Source organism: Muscardinus avellanarius (assembly GCF_963383645.1).
Source record: "Muscardinus avellanarius genome assembly, chromosome: 18".
NCBI lineage: Eukaryota > Metazoa > Chordata > Mammalia > Rodentia > Gliridae > Muscardinus > Muscardinus avellanarius.
The window spans coordinates 6,025,832-6,050,721 of NC_137804.1; the positions used below are offsets into that span (position 1 = coordinate 6,025,832).

The window sequence follows — 24,890 nt, forward strand, 5'->3', positions numbered from 1 at the left end:
CGCTTCCATCCCCTGCACAGTCACCTTCGGCCACACCTTCCTGGCCCTGCTCCAGCCCTGGAAGCATCCGACCCTCGGCCTTCCCTAAATCTGCTCCGGGGCTGTAAGCGCTGTTGCACAAAATCTCACCCCGCACACCGATCGGTGTTACAGATGCTGCCAAGCTCAGCCGGCTCCTCAACGCCGGCCCGCAGTCCTGGGCTTCACCAGCCAGCTCTCTCTCTCCAGTTCTCCCCAACACCAAATGCCACGTCTCCCCCAACTCGCAACCCTCTCTGCTCTTCTGCACCCGCCGGGCACCGTCCAGTGCTGCCCATCAGCTCCCAACGCCTCTGCCCAGGGTTCTGGCGCCAGAGGCACCAGGGTAATGTGGACTTGGAGCCCTGTGATCCGAGAACGTTGTTCACGCCAACAGCCTTAGTACACACGCCCCGAGCTCCAGGAGCAGAGGACGGGGCAGGCGGACAACAGACCTGGCAGGGTTCCCACGTTAGTTATCTTCACGGACCTCACAAGAGAACGCCGCCCAAGATCCCTGAGACTCGGGCCGAGGCCTCGTTGAGGCCCGCCCCCAAACAAATGACGCCATTGGCCCCGCCCTGCAACCAGGAGGCCCAATCAACGCCGAGGGCGTGGCCCCGTCCGTCGCAGCCCCGCGTCCAATCACAAGTGACGTCCCTGCAGGCCCCGCCCCGCAGGCAGGAGGTCCAATCAGCGTCGAGGACGCAGCCCGCGGGGGCCCGCCGCGCCCAGCTCGCGCACGTCTGGACGCGCGGGGAACAGCGTTTCCCGGGCCGGCGCCGACGAGGTCTCGGGATGTCGATCGCTTTCGTGCCAGACTGGCTGCGGGGCAAGGCGGAAGTGAATCAAGAGACTATCCAGCGGGTGGGTGTCTACACCGGCGGGAGGGGAGCTTCCTGGAAGGGTACGCCGGTCAGGGTGGGATGGGGACCGCGGCGGCTGGACGGCCGCAGGGTCGGTGCTTACGTCACGCACTGGCGTCCGGTCTTGCAGCTCCTGGAGGAGAATGACCAGCTGATCCGCTGTATCGTGGAGTATCAGAACAAGGGCCGAGCCAACGAGTGTGTCCAGTAAGTGGCCCCGTGTGGTTTTGCCGGTGTGAGCAGGAGACTTGGGTGGTGGGCCGCAGAGGAGCCTCACTTTACAGCCCAGCACAGGAGCCCAGCCAAGAAAGAGGCTGCCACCTGCCCGAGACCACAGATAGCCATTGCCATTCTAGAGCCTCGAGCAGGTGTGGGGCCCTCCTTCCAACTGGATTATTCTCGCTACAAAGCCGCTTTCGCGAGAAGCCAAGCCGGCCGACGACACCAGGGATGGGGAGGGGAGCACAGGAAGACCAGGCTCAGAAGATGAGAGCCGTGGGCGCCTTTACCATCATGGGTTTCTGTTTTATACCCGCCCCCATTAAGTAAGAAAGTCAGATCATTTGACTGCGAAAGCGCCTTCCCTTTCTTTCTTTCCTTTCCCCTCTCCCTCTTTCCCTCCCTTTCTCCCTCTGGGGATGAAAACCAGAACCCAGGGCCGCATGCATGGTAGGCAGGCACTGTACCATTGAGCCACACCTCCAACATCTTCCTCTCCTTTCCAACTTGCAGTCAATCTGGGACACACATGAAGACCGAGAGACAAATTCCAAGGCAAAGATAAACGCCACATAGTAATTTGACGTGCATGTTAGCTCAGATACGGAGAAAAGCAGAGGCTGAGTCTCTTTCAAAATCTAGCCCAGGAGTTATACTCTATTTCTTACAATATTTTTACTAAAAATAATGTTTTAAGAATGCCATGCTTGCCGGGCGTGGTGGCACACGCTTGTGATCCCCACGCTTGGGAGGCAAAGACAGGAGGACTGCACAGGTTAAAAGCCAGCCTCGCTGGCTTGAGACCCTGTTTCAAAAAAATGTGTGTGTGTGTGTCTGGGAGTGTAGCCCGGAGGTAGAAGGGTTTCCAGGAACCCCAGTACCACCAAAATAAAATAAAACAAAAATAATGCCATGCTTTGCCTACTCCTTTAAAAAAGTCACCTGCAGCTAGGCATGGAGGTGCACACCTGTAATTCCAGTACTTGGGAGGCCGAGACAGAAGAACCGCAGATTAGGGGCCAGCCTCAACAACTTAGCAGACCCGGTTTCAAAACAAAAACTAAGAAATAGTAGCAATATCCATTTAGGGGTCTATTTGTTTACCGTGACACTTGGTAATTTTATTTTTTACAGTTTATAGTAAACACTTTCTCATTTTCCTATATGGAAAGTGATTGCAAACGTTTGACTTCCTAACCCAGGAGTAAGGAGGTTATCTAAATCTCCTGGTGGACTTTTGCACAAGGCCCTGCTTCCTGAGCGGTTCTGATGTGTCTCCTGAGTGGGAGCTCTCCGCTGTGTGGGCAGTGCTGCTGACTTGATCATGGAAGCATCTTGGCCCTTCCTGAAGTTTATTCAGCAGTACTGGGGAGGACCAGGCAGTGTGTGAGGCAGAGGGAAATCAGTAGCAAAGAAAGATAGCCATTCTGCTCGTACAGAGCTGACGTGCTAGACTCTAGAATCCCTCTCGGGATGAACTATATAATTAGGCACATAATAATGGGCGCTTTGAGAATACAGCAGGTTGGGTGTGTAGCTCAATGGTAAGACACCGGCCGCATGAGTGGGGCGCTGGGCTTGGTAGGGTAGGTGTGTGGGGTGCTGTTTTACCCAGGGCATCTGCAGTAAGGTGACGCCTGAGCAGAGACCTAAGGTGAGGGAACGGCCATGCTGGTAAGTAAAGCGGAGAGGGATGGGGTGGGAAGCCCTGGGAGGAGCGTGCTGGCTGGCGTTCTGTCACAGCAAGGCCACTGTGGCCAGAACTCAGCAAAAGGAAAGCCAGAGGCGGTGAGGCCAGAGGTCACCGGGGCGTCCACCCATAGGGCCTTGGGGCGCCAAGAGTGGCTCAGCTTGCCTTCAGTGAGATGGGGGCCCTTTGTGGGTTTAAACAGCTAGGCTGTGATCTGGACTTTGCGTACAGCAGACTGCTCTCTGGAGAGTAAAGAGGGGCTGCAAAGGCAGCGCGAGGTGACTGCTGCTACAGGCTAAGCAAGAAATGGCGGCTCAGCCTCGGGGTGCTGTGGAAGCGTGGGTGGGAACGCGCGATCTCCACGTGCTCCCTGGGGATGTTTGACAAGAACAGCTCAGTCGATGGACGTGCCGGCCCCCCGGGTGGGTGACCGCAAAAACAAGCCTTTAATCTTGGCCCGTTTTCACTCCCAGGTACCAGCATGTGTTACACAGAAATCTCATTTATTTAGCTACCATCGCAGATGCCAGCCCCACCAGTACTCCAAAACCAGTGGAATGATCTCCCAGTTGGCTGTGGTGGGGAGCGACCGGGTGTAGCCTCTCTCCTACAAACGGACACAGGATCTTGACAGCTCAGCCGCTCGGAATGCCAGTGAGACCCCCATGGTTCCTCTCCAGTGTGGCAGTGCCAAGAAAGCTGCTAACGACTGTCTTGTCTGTGTAAATATATATTTTAATAATTAACCAAACCACTCAACAAGCTGACCTCAGGTTTCCTCTCCTGGAAGGGGAGTGCATTTCAAGACTTCTGTTCAGTTGCAACCTGAAGAGGAAGCTTAGCAGGAGCTGGGGGTGCTCCCTACTGAGACCTTGCCAGAGGACATCGGTGTGCTCCCTACCAGTGTGCAGATATGCTCCCTTACGGCTCTTCTCAGGTTCTGTGAAATAAAGCTTCCTTTTCCGTGAAAGGACGGTATGGAGATCTAGAAGTTTCCACGAAATATCTGTTCTATTTGGTTTCTTCAAAAACTATAAGGACAGCCGGGTGTGGTGGCGCACGCTTGTAATCCCAGCATTTGGGAGGCGGAGACAGGAGGATTGCGCAGTTTCAAAGCCAGCCTCAGCTGGCTTAATAGACTGTTTCCAAATAAAATATAAAATAGGTCTGGGAGTGTAGCCAAGAGGTAGAAGGACCCTGGGTTCCATCCCCAGTACCACCAAAAAAAATTAAAAAATAAAGAATAAAAAATCGGGCTGGGGGTGTAGCTTGGAGGTAGAATACCCCTGTGTTTCATCCCTGGTACCACACACACACACACACACACAAAAGTAAGGGCTTAATATTTATAAGGCTATTATAAATATTATATATTATACAAAGTAGTGGTTCCTAATACCTAGTATCACTTGATAACAAGTGGTGTGTGCTTTTTAAATTATCACACAATATTGTCTGTCGACTCGTCTGGATAGAGCCAAAGATCCACACGTTGTATTGTGCTGAAGTCACCTCAGCAAGTCTTTGCAATTCTCCCCCAGCCCTCTGCTACTTTCAAATAACTAGGCTATTTGCTCTAGAATTTCTCATGCTCTGGATTCATCCTGTGTCCCTCTATTCTCATCAGCTATGTTCCTGTCACCCGCTTCCCTGTAAGTTGGTCTGGGAAGTTGCTCAGACGCCGGTTCTTTTTCTTTTGGTACTGGGGACTGAGCCTTGGGCCATTCTATCGCCAAGCTACACCCCCAGCACTTTTTGTTTTCTATTTTTTGTTTTGAAATGGTCTTGCTAGGTTGCCGAGAGTCTCTTTAAGTTGCTGAGGCAACCATTCAATGTATGTTAGCTATCGAGGGCTCTGGCCTCTTCTAGCCCTTGGCAAAGCTCAGCCTGCTCCTTTGCTGCCCTGCCAGTCTGCTATCCTTGCCATCCATATGGTTTAACCCCCCCGGGAGTTGTCCTCCCCACTCAGCCATGCACTTGGTGCCACCCTCTACCACCTGGTACAAGGGGACTGCCCATGGGCCTGGTTCGGTCAGCAGATGTGTTTCTAGCTCTGAATTAGTTGCTAGCATCTTAAAAGCGTTCACCCTGAAGTCTGGGTCTCTAGCAATGCAGGGCTTGCAGTGCCACGCGGCGACCGTCAGCTGGGGTGGAATAGCAGCCGCCCCTCTCCTGGGCAGCTTGACCTGCCTGTGGGGCCTGGCACTCGCGCAAGGACACTGGCTGGATGTGAACGCCAACTGGGCTGCCGTACCATCTTGAGCCCCAGGCAATGCCTGAGACAAGTGCTTGGAAGCCGGCAGACTGTTTGGGAGATGCCTCAGGAAGCAGGAGCAGCAACCGAGCAGAGTGGGACTGGGAAGGAAGAAAGGCCACTGTCGGCGCTGGGGCAATGGGGGCTCAATTCTGTGGGGCCTTTGAGAACCTCCGTCTGAAGTGCCAAGGGTCTCACTAGACTTTATATATGTGGAACAGGTACAGAAACAGGGTAGAAAGTAAGTGAACAGAATTTTGTTTCCTACAGAACTACAGTAGTCAAAAGTTTGCCATTTTATTAGAATGGTAATTATCAAAAGCCCAAAAAATAAGTGTTGGTGAGGATGTGGGGAAATGAGAACACAGTGCTCTCGGGGGTGTAAATAGCGAAGCTCCTCTGGAAAATATGGACGTTCCTCGAAAAATCAAAATGCAGCTAGCCTATGATTCAGCTACTCCAATTCAGGGCACTTCCCACAAACACTTGAAAGCAGGGCATGGAACAGACATCTGTACATCCGTGTTCACAACAGCCAGAAATGGAATCAACGGTGTCCACCGATACAGATACAAAATGTGTATATACATACACATACAATGACTTTAACAAAGGAAATGTTAAGCATGGTGCAGTGGTGCACCTGTAATTCCAGGACTGGGGAGGCTGTGACAGGAGGATTGCAAATTCAAAGCCAGCCTCAGCAACTCAGGAAGACCCTAAGTAACTTAGACTCTGTTCCAAAGTAAAATATAAAAAGGGTTAGGGGTGTAACTTAGTGGTAGAGCACCTCTGGGTTCTAATTTTCCCACATCCTCACCAATGCTTAATTTGGGGCTACAAGAAAAAAAATTGAGATGAACAAAACTTGCAGACATGCTGAGTGAAATCAGCCAGTCACAAAAGGGCAAATTCTGTTTGATTCAACTCATACTAGGTACTTAACAGTAATCATCAGACTCCTACAGAAAGTAGAAGGGTGGTTGCCAGGAGATAGGAGAGGATGATGCAGAGTTGTTTAATGGGTGCAGAGCTGCAAGATGGAAAATGTCCCGTGGTGGCCAGGCCCCCCATGCTTGTAATCACAGCAGCTTGAGAGGCTGAGGCAGGAGAGTAGCAAATTGGAAGCCAGCCTGGGCAACTTAGTGAGATCCTGTCTCAAAATTTAAAAAACGGGAGCCAGGGTGGTAGTGCATGCCTGTAATCCCTGTTCTTGGGAGGCTAAGACAGGAGGATCGAAGGTTCAAGGATACTCGCAGCAACCTAGAGTGACCATATTTCCAAACAAGGAATAAAATTCAGCTGGGTGTGGTGGCGCAGGCTTGTAATCCCAGCATTTGGGAGGCTGAGACAGGAGGATCCTGGACAGCCTTAGCAACTTAGTGAAGCCCTTTGCAACTCAGTGAGACCCTGTTTTGAAATAAAGAATAAAAAATAGGGCTGGGGTGTCACTCAGAGGTAGAATGCCCCTGGGTTCCATCCCCAGTACCACAAAAAAGGAGGAGGAGGAGGGGGAGGAGGAGGAGGAGGGGGAGGAGGAGGAGGAGGGGGAGGAGGAGGAAAATCAGGGGTGTAGAATGCCTCTTGGTTCAATCCCTGGTACCACAATCAATAGACAGACAGACAGATGGTCTAGGGATGTAACTCAGTGGTAAGAGTCCCTGCATTCAATCCCCAGTAAGACACACACACACACACACACACACACACACACACTTCTGTGATAGATGGTTCCAGCACAAAGTCAATATACCTAATACCACTGAACTATACACTTAAAAATGGCTAAAATGGTAAACTTTACATAATGTATGTTTTACAATTTAAATGTAATTTTACAGAAACAGTGTGGCACTGATCTAGATATCTAGATCAGTGGAATAAAAGTCCAGAAATAGATATATCCTAAAGCCAAGGTAATTCAATAACAGTCTTGGGTATGTGTGTTACTGGGGATTGAACCCAGGGCATTCTACCTCTGAGCTCCATCCACAGCCCTATTTTTTATTCTTTATTTTGAAACAAGGTCTCACTAAGTAGCTGGAGTTGGCTGTGAACCTGGGATCCTCCTGTCTCAGCCTCCCAAGTACTGGGATTACAGGCGTGCATGATCACACCCGGCTTAATGAAAGTCTCTCCACACGTCTCTTCAACAAGTGGTGATGGAATGAACCTCTACCAGACGCTAAGCAAAAGTGATTACAAGCCGAGGCTATGACTCAATGGTAAAAGTGCCTGCCTGGCGAGGTCTTGGGTTTGGTGCCGGCATGACAAAAAGTAAATATGTCTGTACACTTGAGCATAAAAGGTAAAACTATAAAAATTTTCAGATGAAAACATGAGAAAGTCTTTACGAATTTGTGATAGGCAGAGATTTTTTTCTTTTTTTGCAGGTCTGAGGATGGAACCCAGAGGCATTCGACCTCTGAGCTACACCCCCTGCCCTGTATTTTATTCTTTTTAATTTGAAACAGGGTCTCACTAAATTGCGGAGGGCCTAAGTAGCCGAGGCTGTCTGCGTACCACTCCTACTGCTCCTCCGGTCTCAGCATCCCGAATGCTGGGATTACACGCGTGCGCCACCACGCCCGGCATAGGCAGAGATTTTTCTTTTTTCTTTCTCTTTCTCTTTCTCTCTCTCTCTCTCTCTCTCTCTCTCTCTCTCTCTCTCTCTCTCTCTCTCTCTCCTTTCTCTCTTTCCTTTCTTTCTTTGTGGTACTGGGGTTCCTGGAAGCCCTTCTACCTCCGGGCTACACTCCCAGACCTATTTTTACATTTTTATTTGGAAACAGGGTCTCCTAAGCCAGCGCGTGCGGCTGGCTTCGAACCTGCGTCATCCTCCTGTCTCTGCCTCCCAAGCGCGGGGATTACGAGCGTGCGCCACCACGTCCGGCATAGGCAGAGATTTCTAAGCTCTGAAAATGTACAAACCATAAAAGGAAAATAAAACACAAAATACGGATCGAATTTTACCAAAATTAAAACACCGTCTTGCCAAAAAAAAAAAAAAAGTCGAAACAATGAAAAGTCATGACTATTAGAAGCCGGGTGTCGACGAGCCTGTAATCCCAGGCAGGAGGATCGCAGGTTCAAGACCAGTCTCAGCAATTTGGAGATGTCCTAAGCAAGGACCAAACCAACCTCAGCTACGTAGGCCCTCCGCAACTCAGTGAGACCTTACTTCAAAATTAAAAATAAAATAGGGCTAGGGATGTAACTCAGTGGGAGAGCGCCCCTGGGTTCAACCCCCAGTTACGCGGGGAGGGGGAAATGAACCTAATTGAGAGAGCGGATGCGCACTTACGTCTCTAACTAAAAGATCTGTATCTAGAACATACATATGTGCACCTGATGAAAGCGTTGTGCTCAGAACTCTTACACTCAAGAGTAAGGCGGAAAACTAGGCGAAAAAATGGACAAGGTACTTCCCAAGCACTGGGACGGACACTGGCGTTGTCCGTGCAGGGGCAAGCGCGTCGCTCAGCCTCCGAGACCCTCGACGTGACACAGAACCAAGTGGTCCAGCTACTCCCCGCCGGACAGAGGACACGCCCCAGGGCCGCCTGACCCACCGCGGCCGAAGACCCGACCGGCAAGTTAACGCCGCGACAAAGAAGTCTCGCGATAGCGGGGCAGCGTGAGAAGTTGCAGACGGCGCAGGCGCACTCGGCCCTCCCCGATTGGGCGGCCGGCCGGCGGGGGCGGGGCCCGAGGACTCCCAGCTCCCGACACGCCCACGCGCGCAGCCGCCCCCTCGGCGAACCTCCGGGCTCGGGCTGTGCTCTCGCGGCACTCGTGCCAAGTCTCGCGGGGTTTGGCGTGGCCCGGGGAGGCCGGCCGCGGGAGGCGGCGGCGTTCCGTTAGTGGCGCAGGGCTCTGGCGGCGGCGCTTTCTCCTCCGCGGACGGGGAGCGGCCCGGCCCGGAGCCAGCCAGGTGAAGAGCTCGCCTGCATGTGTGCGCGCGGCCGGGGCGGGGCGCGGGCCGGTGCACCGCGCCCTGACCGCTCTCCTCCCTCCCGCAGCTCTCGCCGCCGCGATGGGCGCGCAGGACCGGCCGCAGTGCCACTTCGACATCGAGATCAACCGCGAGCCGGGTGAGCGGGCGGGCGGGCGGCCTTTGTGCGCGCGGGGCCGGGCCTGCGTCGGCCCCGGCACGCCCGGCGCGGAGAAGGAGGCTGCCGGCCTCTAGGAACTGCTTCTCCCCGTCTCCAGGGGCAAGCATCCCCGATTCCGATCCGGGATGGTTTGGACTGTGAAGCTGAGACTCTTTAATTTTCTATTTCCGATTCACTACACAGCAAGAGTGTAGAATTAACCCGGCTTAGGTTCCCCCTTTTTAAGGGTCTTTGGAGGGGGGTGTGCCGCTGGCGACGGAACCCCAGGGGTATTGTACCTCCGAGCTCCGCCCCCAGCTCTACTTTATTTTTAATTTTGAAACAGGTTCTCGACAAGTTGCTGAGGCTGGCTTTAAACCTGTGGTCCTCCCTGCCTCCGCCTTACGAGTACTGGGATTACAGGCGGGCAACGCCGCGCCCGGCACCCTTAAGAATCTTTACCTAGAGTTTCTTGGTTCCTGGGAAGATGATTTAGGGAACGTCTTGTGGAATAAGCCGGCATTCTGTAACAGCAGATGTCTGCACGAAGGCACTTAGCATTCCTGTTTTTAGGAAATCCTGCCGTTCATTAGTGTGAGTGTGTGTGTGTGTGTGTCTTGGGTGGAGGGAGTTTGGGGTTTAACAATAGCATTCTGTGTCCAGGGTACACCCCCAGCGCCCTTTTTAATTTTATTTTATCTTGAAACAGGGTATCACAAAAGTGCTGAGAGTATCGTCATATTGCCGAGGGCTGCCCTCCAACCCGCTCTCCCGTCAGCCTCCCAAGTATTGGGATTACTGATGTCCCTATCCATGCTACGCTATACATTTTTTAATTCACTCTGAGTAGTTGAGTATGCAAGTTTCCAGACAGTTGTATCCGCTCTTTTTGGTGCCTTTGACAGGTTTTAGTTGGAGGCATGTGTACCATCTTTGTGCTAAGGCTTGTTCTGCAGATGTAGGTGAGTAGTCTGTTACTATTACAGGCCCTGGAGCTACAGTAGTGACCAAGACAGCCCTTTTCTATAGTTATCTTCTGTTGGAAGAAGACAGGCAGTAAACTGGGAAAAACTACAGTGGTGCATAGTAGGGGTACTATTTTTTTTTCTTGTATGTGTACACATGTACAGTACCTAGGATGGAACCCAGGGCCTTCTACCTCTGAGCTATACCCCCAGACCTTTTTTATTTTGAAACAGGGTCTCTAAATTGCTGAGAGCCTCACTAAGTTGCTGAGGCTGGCATTGAACCTTCGATTACAAGCATGTGCCAGCATGCTTGGCTAGAGGTACTATTTTAATAAGTTGGTAGAATGACCTTAGTCATTCTGAGATGACTTTTAAGCAGATGAGGTGAGCCACGGGGATCTACTCTGGAAGGCCATTCCTGGTAGAGGGGAACAGTTAACATAGGCCCCGAGGAGGCGTGTATTTGTTTTCTTTTGAGAAATAGCAAAGAGTCCCCTGTGGCTGAAGTAGAGGAGGGAAGAGAATTAGTAGGACTTTGACACTGTGAGGTAGATAGATTACAGGGCCAGATGTGGTGTGGTTATGCACGCCTGTAATCCCAGTACTTGGGAGGCTGAGACAGGAGCCTTGCAGGTTCAGAGTCAGCCTCGACAACTTAGGCTGTCAGCAACTTAGTGACACCCTGTTTCCAAATTTTAAAAAGTGAAATGGGGCTGGGGTATAGCTTGGAGGTAGAAGGCCCCTGGGTTCTACCCCCAGTAACGCAGAAGCACGCGCGCACACACACAGTGTCTGTGTGTCTGTCTCTCTCTCTCTCTCTCTCTCTCTCTCTCTCTCTCTCTCTCTCATTGGTTTTGCTAAAAGGAAGGCACACTGTCTCAAAAACATCACTTTTTTTTTTTTCTGATTTGATGGAACCCAGGACTTCCTGCATGCTAAGCAAGCCCTCTGCCACTGAGCTATATCCCCAGCTCCACTGTTACTTTTCTATCTTTCTTTCTTTCTAGCCTTGCTGAAACTTAATCCCTATTAGTAGCAAATCCATGCTTCATATGACTATTCTTTTTTTTTTTAAAGAACTAAATGTAGCAGAACCCTGAAAAGTAGAAACAAAGCAGGTTCAGCACTCCTCTCATAGTGTGTGTTCATATTCCTGGATTTGCAGATAGCTGTTGGTGAAAAGTCTTCAGAATGTATTGGGTAAAAGTTAAATGAACGTCAGCTCTCAGTATCCAAACTAATTTTGGAAGAAGTGAGTAGCGCACTTGAAATGCTGAATCATATATGAAACAATGCTTACATTGTTCTAGATTTAAATCAGTTGGTAATTAGCAGTTTCATACGGTTCAGTCTTTTATATACTACAACTCTAGCACTTTTCATTATATTGTCTAGACAGTAGATACACAGGTTTTACATAGCTTTAAAGATCACTTGTATGAACTGATGGTCCTGTTTTGTAGGATTTAAGCATTATTCAGATACTCTTGACTTCTTTAGTAGTCCGTTTATTTGATGCAAGTCTTTGATTTACTTTGGTAAGAAAAGCTTGAGTGGTGACCGGTCCACATTAGGAAAGGTCAGGAGCTGTTGGTACCGATGCATTTGAATACAGCACAGTATGTCTTCTTTTTCATTCTCATCTGCACAGATGTATACAAACAAGGATTGAGTGATAAAGTCACTGAGTGAAAACAAACATCTATTAAAACAGGAAAAGTCACCGGGCGTGGTGGGCACGCTTGTCATCCCCACGCTTGGGAGGCAGAGACAGGAGGATCGCGCAGGTTGGAAGCCAGCCTGGCTTAAGAGACCCTGTTTCCAAATGAAAATATAAAAATAGGTCTGGGAGTGTAGCCCAGAGGTAGAAGGGCTTCCAGGAACCCCAGAACCACCAAAAAAAAAAAAAAAAAAGAGGAAAGGTCTTTAAGGTGTACATGAGTTTTTCCTTTGAATCCAATGAGATAGCTCCTATTTGAAGTATTTAGAAGACTGTTTATATGTAAATCTTTTCTTGAGATTTTTAACTAAGAATTTGATTTCTTTAATAAGTACAGAAATATTGTCTTATTTCTTCTTGAGTGAGTTTTAATAGTTGTGGCTTTTAAAAAAATTGATGCATCCTATCTAAGTTGTTTATGTGCATAGACTTGTTTGTGATAGCTGTAGTGATGTCCCTGGTCATTCCCGCTATTAATAATTTCTGCCTGTTGGTTTGTTTGGTTTTTTTTTTTTTTCTTGTTACTCTTTCTAGAAGTTTATCAGTTTTATTTTCAAAGAACCAGCCGGGCGTGGTGGCGCACGCTTGTAATCCCCGCGCTTGGGAGGCAGAGACAGGAGGATTGCGCAGGTTCGAAGCCAGCCGCGCGCGCTGGCTTAGGAGACCCTGTTTCCAAATAAAAATGTAAAAATAGGTCTGGGAGTGTAGCCCGGAGGTAGAAGGGCTTCCAGGAACCCCAGTACCACAAAAAAAAAAAAACAAAAAAAACAAAGAACCAGATTTTGGTCTTATTTGAATTGTTTTTCCTATTTTTTTGCTGTGTCTACTTGGGATTGAACTAGGGGCACTCTACCTCCGAGCTATACCCCCAGCCCCATTTTTTATCCTTTTATTTAGAACAGGGTCTCACTAAGTTGCAGAGGGCATCACAAGTAGCTGAGGCTAGCTACGAACCTGTGATTCTCCTGTCTCAGCCTCCCAAGTACTGAGATTACAAGTGTGTGTCACCACACCTGGCTAAATTTTTGTTTTTAATATTTCCTTTCTAATGCTTTCTTGCTTTATTTTGCTCCTTCTAGGTGTGTGTGTGTGTGTGTGTGTGTGTGTGTGTGTGTGTTTTGTGGGGTTTTTTTTGGGGGGATAGAACCCAAGGGCATTATACCTCTTGAGCTACACCCCAACCCCTATTTTATTCCTTATTTTGAAACATGATCTCACTGAGTTGCAAAGGGCCTCACTAAGTAGCTGAGGCTGTTCTAGAACCTCAGTCCTCCTGTTTCAGCTTCCCAAATGCTGGGATTACAAGCATGCCACCATGCCTGGCTTCCTTTCTAGTTCCTTAAAGTAAAAATTTAGATCATCTACTTGATAGGGTTCTTTTCTAATATAAGCATTTAATTATATAAATATAGAGGAAAATTTAAATGCATCCCACAAATTTTTATATGCTCATTTTCTTTCAGGTATACACTTGAAAGAAATTTATTCAGTTGAAATTGTTGATTATTATAGTAATTATTTGTTGCTTGTTATTAAATATTGATTTATTATTTTTTCAGTTACTCAATTGAAAGAAAATGAGCATATAAAGATTTGTGGAACACACACACACACACATACACACACACACACACACACACACACACGTACATACTTTTTTTGAATACTGGGGATTGAACCCAGGAGCATTCTACCTCTGAGCTACACCCCATCCATATATAATTTTTATTTTGAAACAAGGTCTCAGCAGGTTGCAGAGGGCCTCACTAAGTAGCTAGACTGGCTGTGAAGCTGTGATCCTTCTTCAGCATTCCAAGTACCGGGGTTACAAATGTGCATCACCATGCCCAGCTTTTAATTCATAATATTTTGATTTTCGAACAGTTAGTCTTCAGCTCATGAGTTATTTAAAAGTGTCTTAACCTCTTTTCTTCCTTCCATTTCTCTCTTCCTTTTCTTTCCTTCCTTTTCTGGGTGTCAAACCCAGGCCTTTGCATATACTAGGTAAGCACCACTAAGCCATATTCCCAGCCCTAGAAGTGTATTCATTTATTTATATTCTCATGAGGTGCAGTGCATTCCCCTCTTTCCTGTCTCCCAAGGTTTCTTCTAGGGGTGTTTTTTTTTTTTAATTATTTAATTGTGTGTGTTGTGTGTTTGTATGCATGTGTGTTGCTGAGGGTAGAACACAGGACTTCACACATGCTAAGTGAATACTTTGCCACTGAGTTACATCCCCAGGCCTTTTCTTATTTTGTTTTTAGACAGAGTCTTGCTTAATTACTCAGGCTGGCCTTGAATTTGTGATTCTCAATAGCTGGGATGCAGGGTTTAGATTCTGTGCGCATCACTGTTTTTGTACACATTTTACCCTGTGTGTGTGAGTGTGTGTGTGTGTGTGTGTGTGTGTGTGTGTGTGTGTGTTGGTGGTGGTGCTAGGGATTTAACCCAGGGACTTTTGCTGTAAGCACTCTACCACTGAGCTACACCCTCAGCCCCTAGAACTCTTTTTAACTTCTAAGTTAAAGTTGTATTTCTTTTTTCTTTTGCGGTACTAGGGATATTTTTTATTCTTTATTTTATTTTTTTTTTTTTTGTGGTACTGGGGTTCCTGGAAGCCCTTCTACCTCCGAGCTACACTCCCAGACCTATTTTATACTTTTTTATTTTGGATACAGGGTCTCTTAAGCCAGCAAGGCTGACTTCGAACCTGCACTATCCTCCTGTCTCGCCTCCCAAGCACGGGGATTACAGGATTACAAGCGTGTGCCACCACGCCCGGCTAAACTTGTTTTTTAAATGTCATAATTAGGGTGGTTTCTTTAAAGGATTTTATGACTATGGAATTTTTTTTATGTCAGCGTAAGTAATATCATAAATAACCTGGCAGTTTATCAAAGTAGATAAATATGAGGATAAAGTTGAAGTGGATGTTTTTATTTTATTGTTCATGATTCACAGAGTCTAGTGTGGTAGCACTGGCTTAGGAGACTGAGATAGGAAGATGAAAAGTTCAAGGTCAGTCTCAGCAATTTAGCAAGACCCTCGGCAACCTAGTAAGACACTCTTTCAAAATAAAAAATAAAATAGGGCTGGGGTGTGGCTTGCAGGTAGAATACCCCTAGGTTCAGTCTACAATACCACCAAAAGAAAACCAAAAAAGGATTCACAGCAAGACTAAAAGTGTGTTCTTGGTAAACACTATCAAGTATTTGGAAGCGATTCGGCGACAGAGATGCTAGTTTCAAGAGGCAGCACAGGAGTCAAGCAAACCTTGAGAACTACTGTGGCCTTGGTCAGACCACGTAAGCCCTTGGGGAAGCGGAAGCACTCTGCACATGTATCTTACGTGGTTCTGACCTGGCGTGGCGATTTACTTCTATTCACAACGATCCTTTAAACCAGAAGCTCTCATTTGAAATAGCTCTTCTTTGAGAGAGGCCTGTGGGGTCTGCTTTGCACGGAAGGAACTGCAAGAGTGCATCTCTTGGCTTAAGCTGACCTGGGCTTTCAGCTCGAAATAGTGACTAGCTGTGATAGACTACATTATTGAACTCAAGTGATCTCCAGCTTCTTTTCTTCTTCTGATGCTGGGAATTAGCCCAGAAACATTCTACCTCTGGGCTGTACTCCCAGACCTGTTTTATTTTTTAGTTTGAAATGGTCTCGCTAGGTTGCTGAGAGACTCACTAAGATGGTGAGGTGTCCTGCAACCTGGGATTCTCCTGATCCGCCTCCCGAGTACTGGAATTACAGGTGTGTGCCACCAAGTCCAACTACCTCCCCTTTTTATATGCTTATTAGTATAAAGGGTAATAATGGGATTCCAGTGTAGTAGTTTAAATATATTAAGATTGCCGAGAAGAGTGATTAAAGAATACAACCACCTGTCGTGTAGGTTGTGCTTGTAATATGAATTTACTCTAGTAGGAAGGACTAATTAGGAGCAGTTTTAATGGGGCAGTTAGATAGCCAGGTGAGAAGCCAGCAGGAGGAAAGTTGGACAGCGCTGCTCCTCCACGCCTCCTGTGCTGACGGTGCCTAGGGCACCGTGCTGGAACAGTGCTGGCCGAAGGTAGGTGTGAGGTGCGGTTGGTTGATTGAGGACTTGGGTGTTTAGATTTTACAATGCCTAGGTGTTTGTAGCTAAAAACATGTCTTCATTATCGATACTCCTAAAGGAAAAATAATGCTTGCCATAACCTGAAACCTCCTTGTCTCCCCCAACCTCCATTTCCACATAGAGGCAGTTTTTCTATATGCGATTTTTGATAATGACTTTTTTTTTGTACTGGTGATTGAATCCAGAGGCATTCTACCTCTGAGCTTCAATCCCGGCCTTATTTTTTATTTTGAAACAGGGTGTTGGCGGTCCTTGAACCTGTGATCCTCCTGTCTCAGGCTCCCAAGTACGGAGATCATAGGCCTGCATCACCGTGCCCAGCTAGTATTGGTTCAGTTTAAGAAGCGTCTCTCAGAGAGTCGAATGAGTATTAAGTGTGGATGGTGTAATTCAGGAAGTTGGCTCCCCTTACTGTATGAAGGGAGAAAGCTAAAAATAGAGCACAGAAGACCTTCTGGCAGTACTGGCCAGAATAGACTGTCTTGAGGGGCCAAGAGTATCCCCAGCCCGGCAAACTGCACGCCTATAATCCCAGTACTTGGGAAGCTGAGACAGGAGGTTCGTAGGTTCAAAGACCAGCCTTGGCAACTTAGATCCTGTTGCAAAAAATTGAACTGGGGATGTAGCTCTGAGGTAGGATGCCCCTGGGTTCAATCCCTAGTACTAAAATAAATAAATACCCTCCAGCCGGAGGGTAGGTCAGTGCTTGTCTAGCATGTGTGAAGCCCTGGGTTCCATCCCCAGCACCTCCAGCATCAAAAGAAGGTTGGTACTTCAGATAAGAGACCGTACTCAAAGGGATAGAAGACCCCTGTCAGAGATTCTTGCCGTCCCACAGTTTGGGGCGGGAGCCACTTGGGCTGCGCGTGTCTTGGCACTAGTGTGTCCAGTGGGTGGGTTTGGTCTCCAGCACCGCAGAGAGAAACAGTGAAGTTCCTGTCACTTGGGACCTCCCAGTTAAGTTTGTTCCCATTAAATCTTAAAAATGAAAATAAATTAGAGAAAATGGTCTTTCAGTTTCTCGGTTTATCTGTTTTCTGGCTCTTGTATAATAAATGGTGTATCTAATCAACGCACTTACTGCTTCTCTGTGTATTTGATTTCAGTTGGTCGCATTATGTTTCAGCTCTTCTCAGACATTTGTCCAAAAACATGCAAAAACTTCCTTTGCCTATGCTCAGGTAAGTGAATTTTAAAATTATTTCAAATGGGAAGTCATGGCTTACAGTTTTACCTTGCTTTACAGAGCAGATAAACTATTTTGTGATACTAGGGATTGACCCCAGAGGTGCTCTTCCTGGAGTTACACCCCTAGCCCTTTTTATTTTTTTGTTTTGAAGCATAGTCTCACTAGATAGCCGAGAGTCTAGCTACATTGCTGAGGCTATTCTTGAACCTCTGATCCTCCCGACTTGGCCTCCCAAGTACTGGGATTACAGGCATGAAGCACTACACCCAGCTGGTAAATTTTTAACATTAACTTTTTATATACTCTTATTGATTCATTGTAATTATGTGTCATAGATTCAAAGTAATGTGAACATGCATGCACACATCTTTTAGTTTATTTCCCTCTGTAGTAGTTTTTCTGAAAAAATAAAGGTCTGTAAAAGGGAATTTGCAGCCAAAAATATTTACACTGACTTCCTTATAAAATTAAGGAAGCCTTTCTTCAGACGAAAAGAGGGAGAGAAGTAGTCTTAGAATGAAAAAGAATCTACTTTTTCTAGTAGACTCCCCTCTCTAGTTTATTTTTTTATTATTTCTTTTTTGTGGTACTGGGAATTGAACCCCCGGGGGCTTTCTACCGCTGAGCTACACCCCCAGCCCTGTTTTGTATTTTTATTTGAAAAGAGGGTCTTGCCAGGTTGATGAGATTCTCAGTGCTTGTTGAGGCTGTCTTTGAACCTGCCATCCTCCTGTCTCAGCCTCCCAAGTACTGAAATGACAGGTGTTCATCTCCATGCCCAGCTTAGTTTATGAAAAATAGGCATATTCAAACTTGATTTGCCTTGGTAGAATTTTACCAATTTCCATACTTGGAAGAAATTTGCATCTCACATTTCACAAGAAATGTAGGGCTGAAAGGTAAAGAGGTGAAACACAGTGAAGTTGGTCTTTATTATATGTAATTGGACTTATAGTCTAATTAACAGAAAAATAGCCGGGCGTGGTGGTGCATGCTTGTGATCCCAGTACTCGGGAGGCTGAGTCAGGAGGATGGCAGGCTTGCGGCCAGCCTCAGATCCTTAGTGAGGCCCTCTGCAATAACTTAGTGAGACCTTGTTTAAAAAAAAAAAAAAAAAAAGATAAAAAATTTGGGCTAGGGTATAGCTCAGAGGTAGAATGCCCCTGGGTTCAATCTCTAGTACTGCAAAACAAAAAAAAAAAAAAAAAGAGAGAGAGATAATGTTAGTTTAAAGTTAAGAATAGCAAAGTAAAATTTTGAAACCCATATGTGCATACACACGTGCATACGCACACATATTTGCACCAACTTGCTTATTTGTTTTTAGAGAAACATCTCCGGGCTCCTCCTCCAGTACATAGCGTTTGCACCGTGTGGAAGCGCTCTGTGCCCCTTCGTGTCCCCCATTTGGTTTGTTCCTGTTAAACTGCCAGCTATTTTCTCCATCTCTCAGGGTACCCAAGAGGAGGGTGTAGCGGCAGCTCGCTCGCTCGGTGCTTTCTGTGGAGGATGCGTTTGTAGCTAAGCTTCATTTCTTTTTTACCCCCACAGGAGAGAAAGGCCTTGGGAAAACCACTGGGAAGAAGCTGTGTTATAAAGGTTCTACATTCCACCGTGTGGTTAAAAACTTCATGATTCAGGGTGGGGATTTCAGTGAAGGTAGAGCTGAAAGTTCTGTTCCTGCTCATTCTGCCTCTTGTTTCTGCAGTACTTCATTCCTACTCCTACTTGTAAATCATGTCGCAGAACGATCTGAATCTGTGTGGTCAGTGCGAAGTTGCGGGGTCCGTGGAGATTGTAGACACGACGCATGAAAAAGTGACACCCCCTGCCGTCTTGCTTAGTTTTCTTCTTCTTAACTTGAGTAATATTATCATTACTTGACGCGTTTCCTTAAAATGAACGCCCAAGTACTGTGCCGCTGCATTTGTTCTAGAGTTTTCTTGGTATGGCTAATATTTCAGATAAGTGGGTGGGGAAAATCATTTTGTGCTGGTTTGTAACATGTTGAAGATAGCTGACTGAGGCCCCTTAGGTTTTCTTCAGCAAACTGAAGCCATCGCACGTAACTTACATGTGTTACTGTATTGAAATTTTTCTCCGTGGCTTAATGTAGCTCATTATTTGTAGGTAATGGCAAAGGTGGAGAATCTATTTATGGTGGATATTTTAAAGGTAAGGCCTATATTTTATGGTCTTCTGTTTCAGTTCTGATGTTAAAGCAAGTTTGATCATATACTTTTAATGAGAAGAGGTTTACTTATAGTTCACTTTTTGCATGAAACTAATGCTGCATGAAGTACTTTATTTGCATGAATTTGGGGATGAATTATATTGTAATATAACTTTAATTGGCAAGATTAATTAAGGCTAACTTATGGTTAAACGTGACTTTCAGCATGGAGGTTAGGCAACTTTATTCATGAAAACTCCTATCTTCCTGCCTAAAACTGTCAACATATTCTTTTGTTTATAGAGAATGTGGTCTTTTGCAAAATGAAAAGGTAAGAGAACAAAGCTCAGTAACACAAACTCCAACTCTGCTCCTTTGCACCCTTCCTCATGATTATGGACAGTCTGGGTCAGGTGTGGCTGGACTTCTGTAGTGCTTGAAGACTTGGAAAATTCTGAATGTTATTTCTTACATGCATCTGTATCTTTTCTTTCCCCAATGGGTTTTTAGTTGTACATCAGGGAAAAGATTCTAGTTCAGTTTTTTTTTTCTCCCTTAAACTAAGCAATTTCTTTAAATGAAATTGGTATTTTCTCCTTTCTCAAAGGTTTGTATGTTTTATTTTGTATACTAGGACTATATGATGGTATTTTATTTCTACAGTAGTAGCATTTGCATAAATCTAACTATTGCACTTCCCCAAAAAGCCTTAGAAAAGTCAGTTGCAGAGGTTTATAATGAGGTCCAATATTACTAGTTTTAATGCTCTAAAAGCTTCAGTGTTATAATAGTCTTTTATATTTCCTTTGGGAGAAAATGGATTACTACTCTTTTTCAGAAGCCTGTTCCCAAGGTAATCATTTTTTTTAAAGTTTTCTATGTTTCTGTTTGTTCTAAAGGAAGATTTGTTTGTATGAATGTTAAAAGGAAATTTAAGTTAGTTTTAAGGATATTTCTGATGGAATTAAAATCATCTCTAATCTGTATGACAAAATTTTTCCTTTGAATTAGTAAGAAGCAGCTGTGTTTAGCTGATTCTTTTAGCATCTACCAACTTAAACATAATGCCGTAGGCAACTTTAATGTGGTGGTTTTCTGTGGCAGATACTTTTGTACCTTAAAATTATATTTTGCCACTTAGAGTTTAATTTTTGCAAGACTATTCCTTAGGTAATTTTGCAATTCTTTTAATTATCCACATACTTCATTTAGATGTGTCCTTAAAACTCGATATAACTTTTTTGTTCTCATAGTCTAGCTCTGATTCAGTTGAATAATAAATTTACCATATAAGAACTGAGCACACAGGAAGACTGATTGTTAAACCTCACCCACGTATGGTATGCTTGGCAGGCTAATTGGAAATTTGGAGGAAATGAGCTTTACTGTAAAGATCTTTAAAAAAAAAATTCCTTATAGGTTTCCCTGAAAGTTAATCTTTTATGTATCTTTAGCCAAAGTATGTTACTACAAAAAGTGACTATTCTAAGGCTGTTTGTATAAAGTATTAAATATGTTCTTTCCCTCAAGGCTTGAATTAGTATCTTTTGGCCTTTCTATGCTTTTTGTTATTTGATTAGTTAAAAATTTTTTCCTAAATATTGTCAAGTATCTGTACTGACCAGAAGAGGAATTTCATCCTTTGCTTTCTGTTTATTACATGAACGTTACTTTAAACGTAGCTTATAGTTGGAGACTGACAAGCTTGTGTTTTTTTCAAACAGATGAAAACTTTATTCTCAAACATGACAGAGCGTTCCTTTTGTCCATGGCTAATCGGGGGAAGCATACCAATGGTTCCCAGTTTTTCATGTGAGTAGGCGTAAGTCAGAGATAAGCCTTTCCTAAGCAGAGAAGCGCTGTTCATGGGAAAGACGGCATAGCTAACCCGACCTTAGCGGACACGTGCTACGTGGGTCGTGTTGTCAGTGTCTGGCATTGTGGTAGCTGATAACATCTAAGGACCGCCTAAGGCATGCATCCTGGATTTGAAGACTGGGACTTAAAATATGTAACTTGAATGAAAGTTTAAAATGGTATTATCATGAGAAAAGGAATTGGCTTTCGTCCCTACCAAATTTGAGATTCCAGTTTATGAAAACTAGATTGGAATATAAGCTATTGGTAAACATTTAAAAATCGTTTGTAGACGATAGGTCCATATGTCCCCTCTGCATGGACAGCAGTTGGTTTGAGTAAACCATTGTATAGTTGATTTTTTTTTTTTTTTTAACTGTTGCTCTGAGAGCCAGTTTTGAGAGCGGTATCATTGGTTTTTGATGTTTAGAAATAGGTGATTTGCTTTTGAATCAATATTTTAAAAAATTTAGAATATTAACTAAGGGTACTCTAAAGCCTATTTTTGCTATAAATTCATCCTATAAAGTATGAAAGAAATGTCCAGCGTGAGGTTTAATGCTTTTGATTAGAAATAAGTCTGAGCTGTGCTACCGTTGGAGAAACATTTTGTTCATGGCTTATCAGAAAACGTTTCTGTTGACATCTTTCTGAATAAATGAGTATGAATGGCGCTTCCCTGTCTTAAAGGAGTAAATTATTCATGCAAAAAAAAAAAAACCCTTACATTTTAAATCTGTCTGAAAAATAGATTTCCAATATGATCTGATAAGGTTCAGATAAGGGGCATTCTGTTTCTAAGACTGCCCTAAAAATGGAAAACACAGGGAAAGAAACAAAAACTCTGTATCTTGTTTTGATCCCATAGACTGTTGATTGTAACACCTTTTACTACAGTAATTTTCTATTCTTAATCTTCCTAAGGGCCAACCAAAAGTAGAAATACCTTTCAAAACTCTTTGTAGTGACTTAATGTAGAAGCGCGTTACTCTGAGTCCCCATTTCCATTTTTAAGCTTATCTGAACTGTGACATGAAAAACGAATGATTCACTGGTCAAGAAGCTGTCGTCTGAGGGCTCTAAAGTTTCTTCTAGGTTTCCTTTTTATGTCATTACATTTAGAATCTGACTTATCAAGTAGCGGCAGCTTCACACCATTGCCACAGCAGACCAGCTGCTCAGATTGTCAGGGTAAAAGCTGCTGTGCTGCGGGTGCTGGAGGTCGAGTCCACGATCTGTCCTTTGGAAGATCCAGAGTATCTGGTTTTCATAGAATTCAGTACTTGTTTTTTCCTAGGAATGTTGAATAAAAGTTGTTCCTATTTTCTGCCTGGCCCAACTTTTCGTTGGACTCCTGTTCGTTTATTTTCATAATTAATTGAAGATGCCACTAAGATCGCTATTAACTTGTGATCAAAAGAAAATTTCTGCATTTAGTTTGGTGAGAATTTAGTTTGAAGTTTACTTCTGTAAAGAAGTTTGTAGTTTAGAGTAACCTTGCAGTAATTGAGATTTTTGTACACACACACACACATACACACACACACACACACACACTTCTCATCTCTTTTTCTGTTTTTTTAAGAAATGGTTGTGCCTGCATACTTTCCTTATAAAGGCTGAAATACCAGATTTAGCGAGCTATACAATAAAATCAAACTGAAATTCACATTTCCGAGTAAAACGTATCCTCATGTTTATGGATAGTTGAGAGAAGCTAGTTTGTAAGAGGAAACTCTTTGAAGCTGTGCGGTGCAAGCCCAGATCCTTTGGGAGGTGGAAGTGGTCAAAAGTGCAGTCTCCAGGTGGTGTGTAGCGTCGCAGATAGTCACTGTGACGGCCACGTTAGCTGACGGCTCCGGGCCGCCCCGCCTGGCACGTCCCGAGGGCCCACGTGGTGCCTGGGCAGCAGTTCTCAAGTCCAGAAGAGAAGGGCGGTGTAGGCGCTGACGTTAGAGCAAGGCGGCCGCCTTAGTCCCCTGTCGGCCTCGAACTCCCCTCGGCATGGCATTAGCACCTGTTTTGCAAGATTGTATTTGTACTTTCCAAATTCTCCAGGAGTAGACTCGGCGCCTCAGCCTGCATGTTTGCAGTGTTGTTCAGGATATCTGCACCTTGCACATTTTCTACTCTTATTACTTATGCATTTAACAACTCCCTCCTAATGTACATGCCATTCGTACTAAACATAATTGTTCACATATTACTTTCTTTGTCTGGAACAATTATGGATGTATGTGATGAAAATCAGATTTTCTTCTCTAAAGCTATTTGTAATTTTTATAATAACTGCTTATATCTAGTAATATGTCATAATGGCTTTACTTTGGGGTACTTATAGAAGAAAACTGATTCTTTTTGAAATAGTACTTCCCAAGAAACATGGACAAGGTAGTAACCTGCCACTATCCCAGTGAATCACTAAGAAAACAATAATCTGTTCACGGGAAGTGTTTGGGAAGGGTAAAGGCTGGGGGCCGCAGGCATGGTGGCGCTCTGCTCTACTCCCGGTACTGGAGGTTCAAGGCAGCTTGTGGTAACCTGGGTAGGATGCCCTGGGTCAATTCCCAGTATCACCACCAAAATGAGAGAGGCTTGCAGGTGTCTGCTCACCTGAGGGAAAGGCGTGCTCCTGGCTTCTGAGTAGCCAAACCAGGCAGGGGAGGGGTGGCTGGTTTCAAGAGACTTACAAAGTTAGGTCATTTGGGGGGGGGCGATTTGAGGTAGAAATGCCTTTTCACACCCACATCATAAATTGGTATGAAAAGAAATGCTAGTCAGTACCAATAACCTAAGACAGTCTAGCTTTTTCTTCCGTTTTTGGGGGACGGTTATACCTATCATTCTGTGTTTTTCTCCTGAGCGGAGATGTGTGTGATCCTTAGCTGAGCAGCCCCCCTGGATGTGTGGCGCCTCTCTGACACCAGCTCACTGTGTTCAGTGCTCCTGGACGTTCGCAGCAGCAACTCAAGGGCATGTGGCGCCTGCCGGGGCCACCCTGGTGCCCGGGCAGAGCTCTCCCGCCCGGTGCTCTGGAGCACAGGAGGAGAGGCCTCCGGGTGGCAGGACATTACTGCCCCAGGGAAGATTTGTCCTTCTCTACAATTTGTGCCTCTTTCTGCAAGCATCTGCTCCAGGTGCTGAACCGAAAGAGCCGCATGTCGAGAGCTGATGAGACCGACGTGGCCATCTTTATCCCTCTCCTGCACTATTTTATACCTCGTTCATTGAAAATGCCACATTATTGCAAACATTATGTTTTGTTTGACAATTATACACATACCATTGCCTTTCCAAGAATTAAAGCTTTTGCCGGGCGTGGTGGCGCACGCTTGTAATCCCCGCGCTTGGGAGGCTGAGACAGGAGGATCGTGTAGGTTCCAAGCCAGCCTCAGCTACTGAGTGAGGCTCTCAGCAACTTAGTGAGACCCCGTTTCCAAATAAAGTGTAAAATAGGTCTGGGAGTGTAGCCCCGGGGGTATAAAAGCCCCTGGGTTCCACCCCCAGTACCACAAAAAAAAAAAAGCAGGAAAAGAAAACACTGTAGCCAGGCTGGCCAGCACACACTCACACCTAATCTCTCTTGCCTTGTTGTCCTCTGAGAAAATCCTCAGGTTCTAGTTTTGTTGCCCTGTTGTCTTAGGACTCCTATGTCCTGTGACTTCACAGCCACGCGCGTGCAGGGCAGCGGGCAGCAGCTGCCGTACGCCCGCTCGCTG

The 24,890-nt window shown here is 45.7% G+C and overlaps 2 protein-coding genes across 3 annotated transcripts in view; both read left to right on the top strand.

Annotated features, from left to right (window-relative positions):
• Nucleotides 1-816: 816 nt before the first annotated feature.
• SS18L2 (SS18 like 2) lies at nt 817-3,354 on the top strand (the record flags this gene model as incomplete). Its single annotated transcript, XM_080715255.1, has 3 exons — nt 817-885; nt 1,015-1,091; nt 3,267-3,354. 3 exons carry the CDS (start codon nt 817-819, stop codon nt 3,352-3,354), a joined length of 234 nt encoding a protein of 77 aa, XP_080571381.1.
• Nucleotides 3,355-9,083: 5,729 nt separating this feature from the next.
• NKTR (natural killer cell triggering receptor) overlaps nt 9,084-24,890 on the top strand; it is a gene marked incomplete at both ends in the record, with an annotated part of 36,532 nt that continues 20,725 nt past the window's right edge. For both annotated transcript variants that reach the window (XM_080715923.1, XM_080715924.1), the window contains 5 exons: nt 9,084-9,141; nt 17,059-17,133; nt 18,693-18,800; nt 19,272-19,316; nt 21,039-21,126. In XM_080715923.1, the coding sequence (XP_080572049.1) occupies nt 9,084-9,141; nt 17,059-17,133; nt 18,693-18,800; nt 19,272-19,316; nt 21,039-21,126 (374 nt within the window). The remainder of the gene's footprint in view (nt 9,142-17,058; nt 17,134-18,692; nt 18,801-19,271; nt 19,317-21,038; nt 21,127-24,890) is intronic.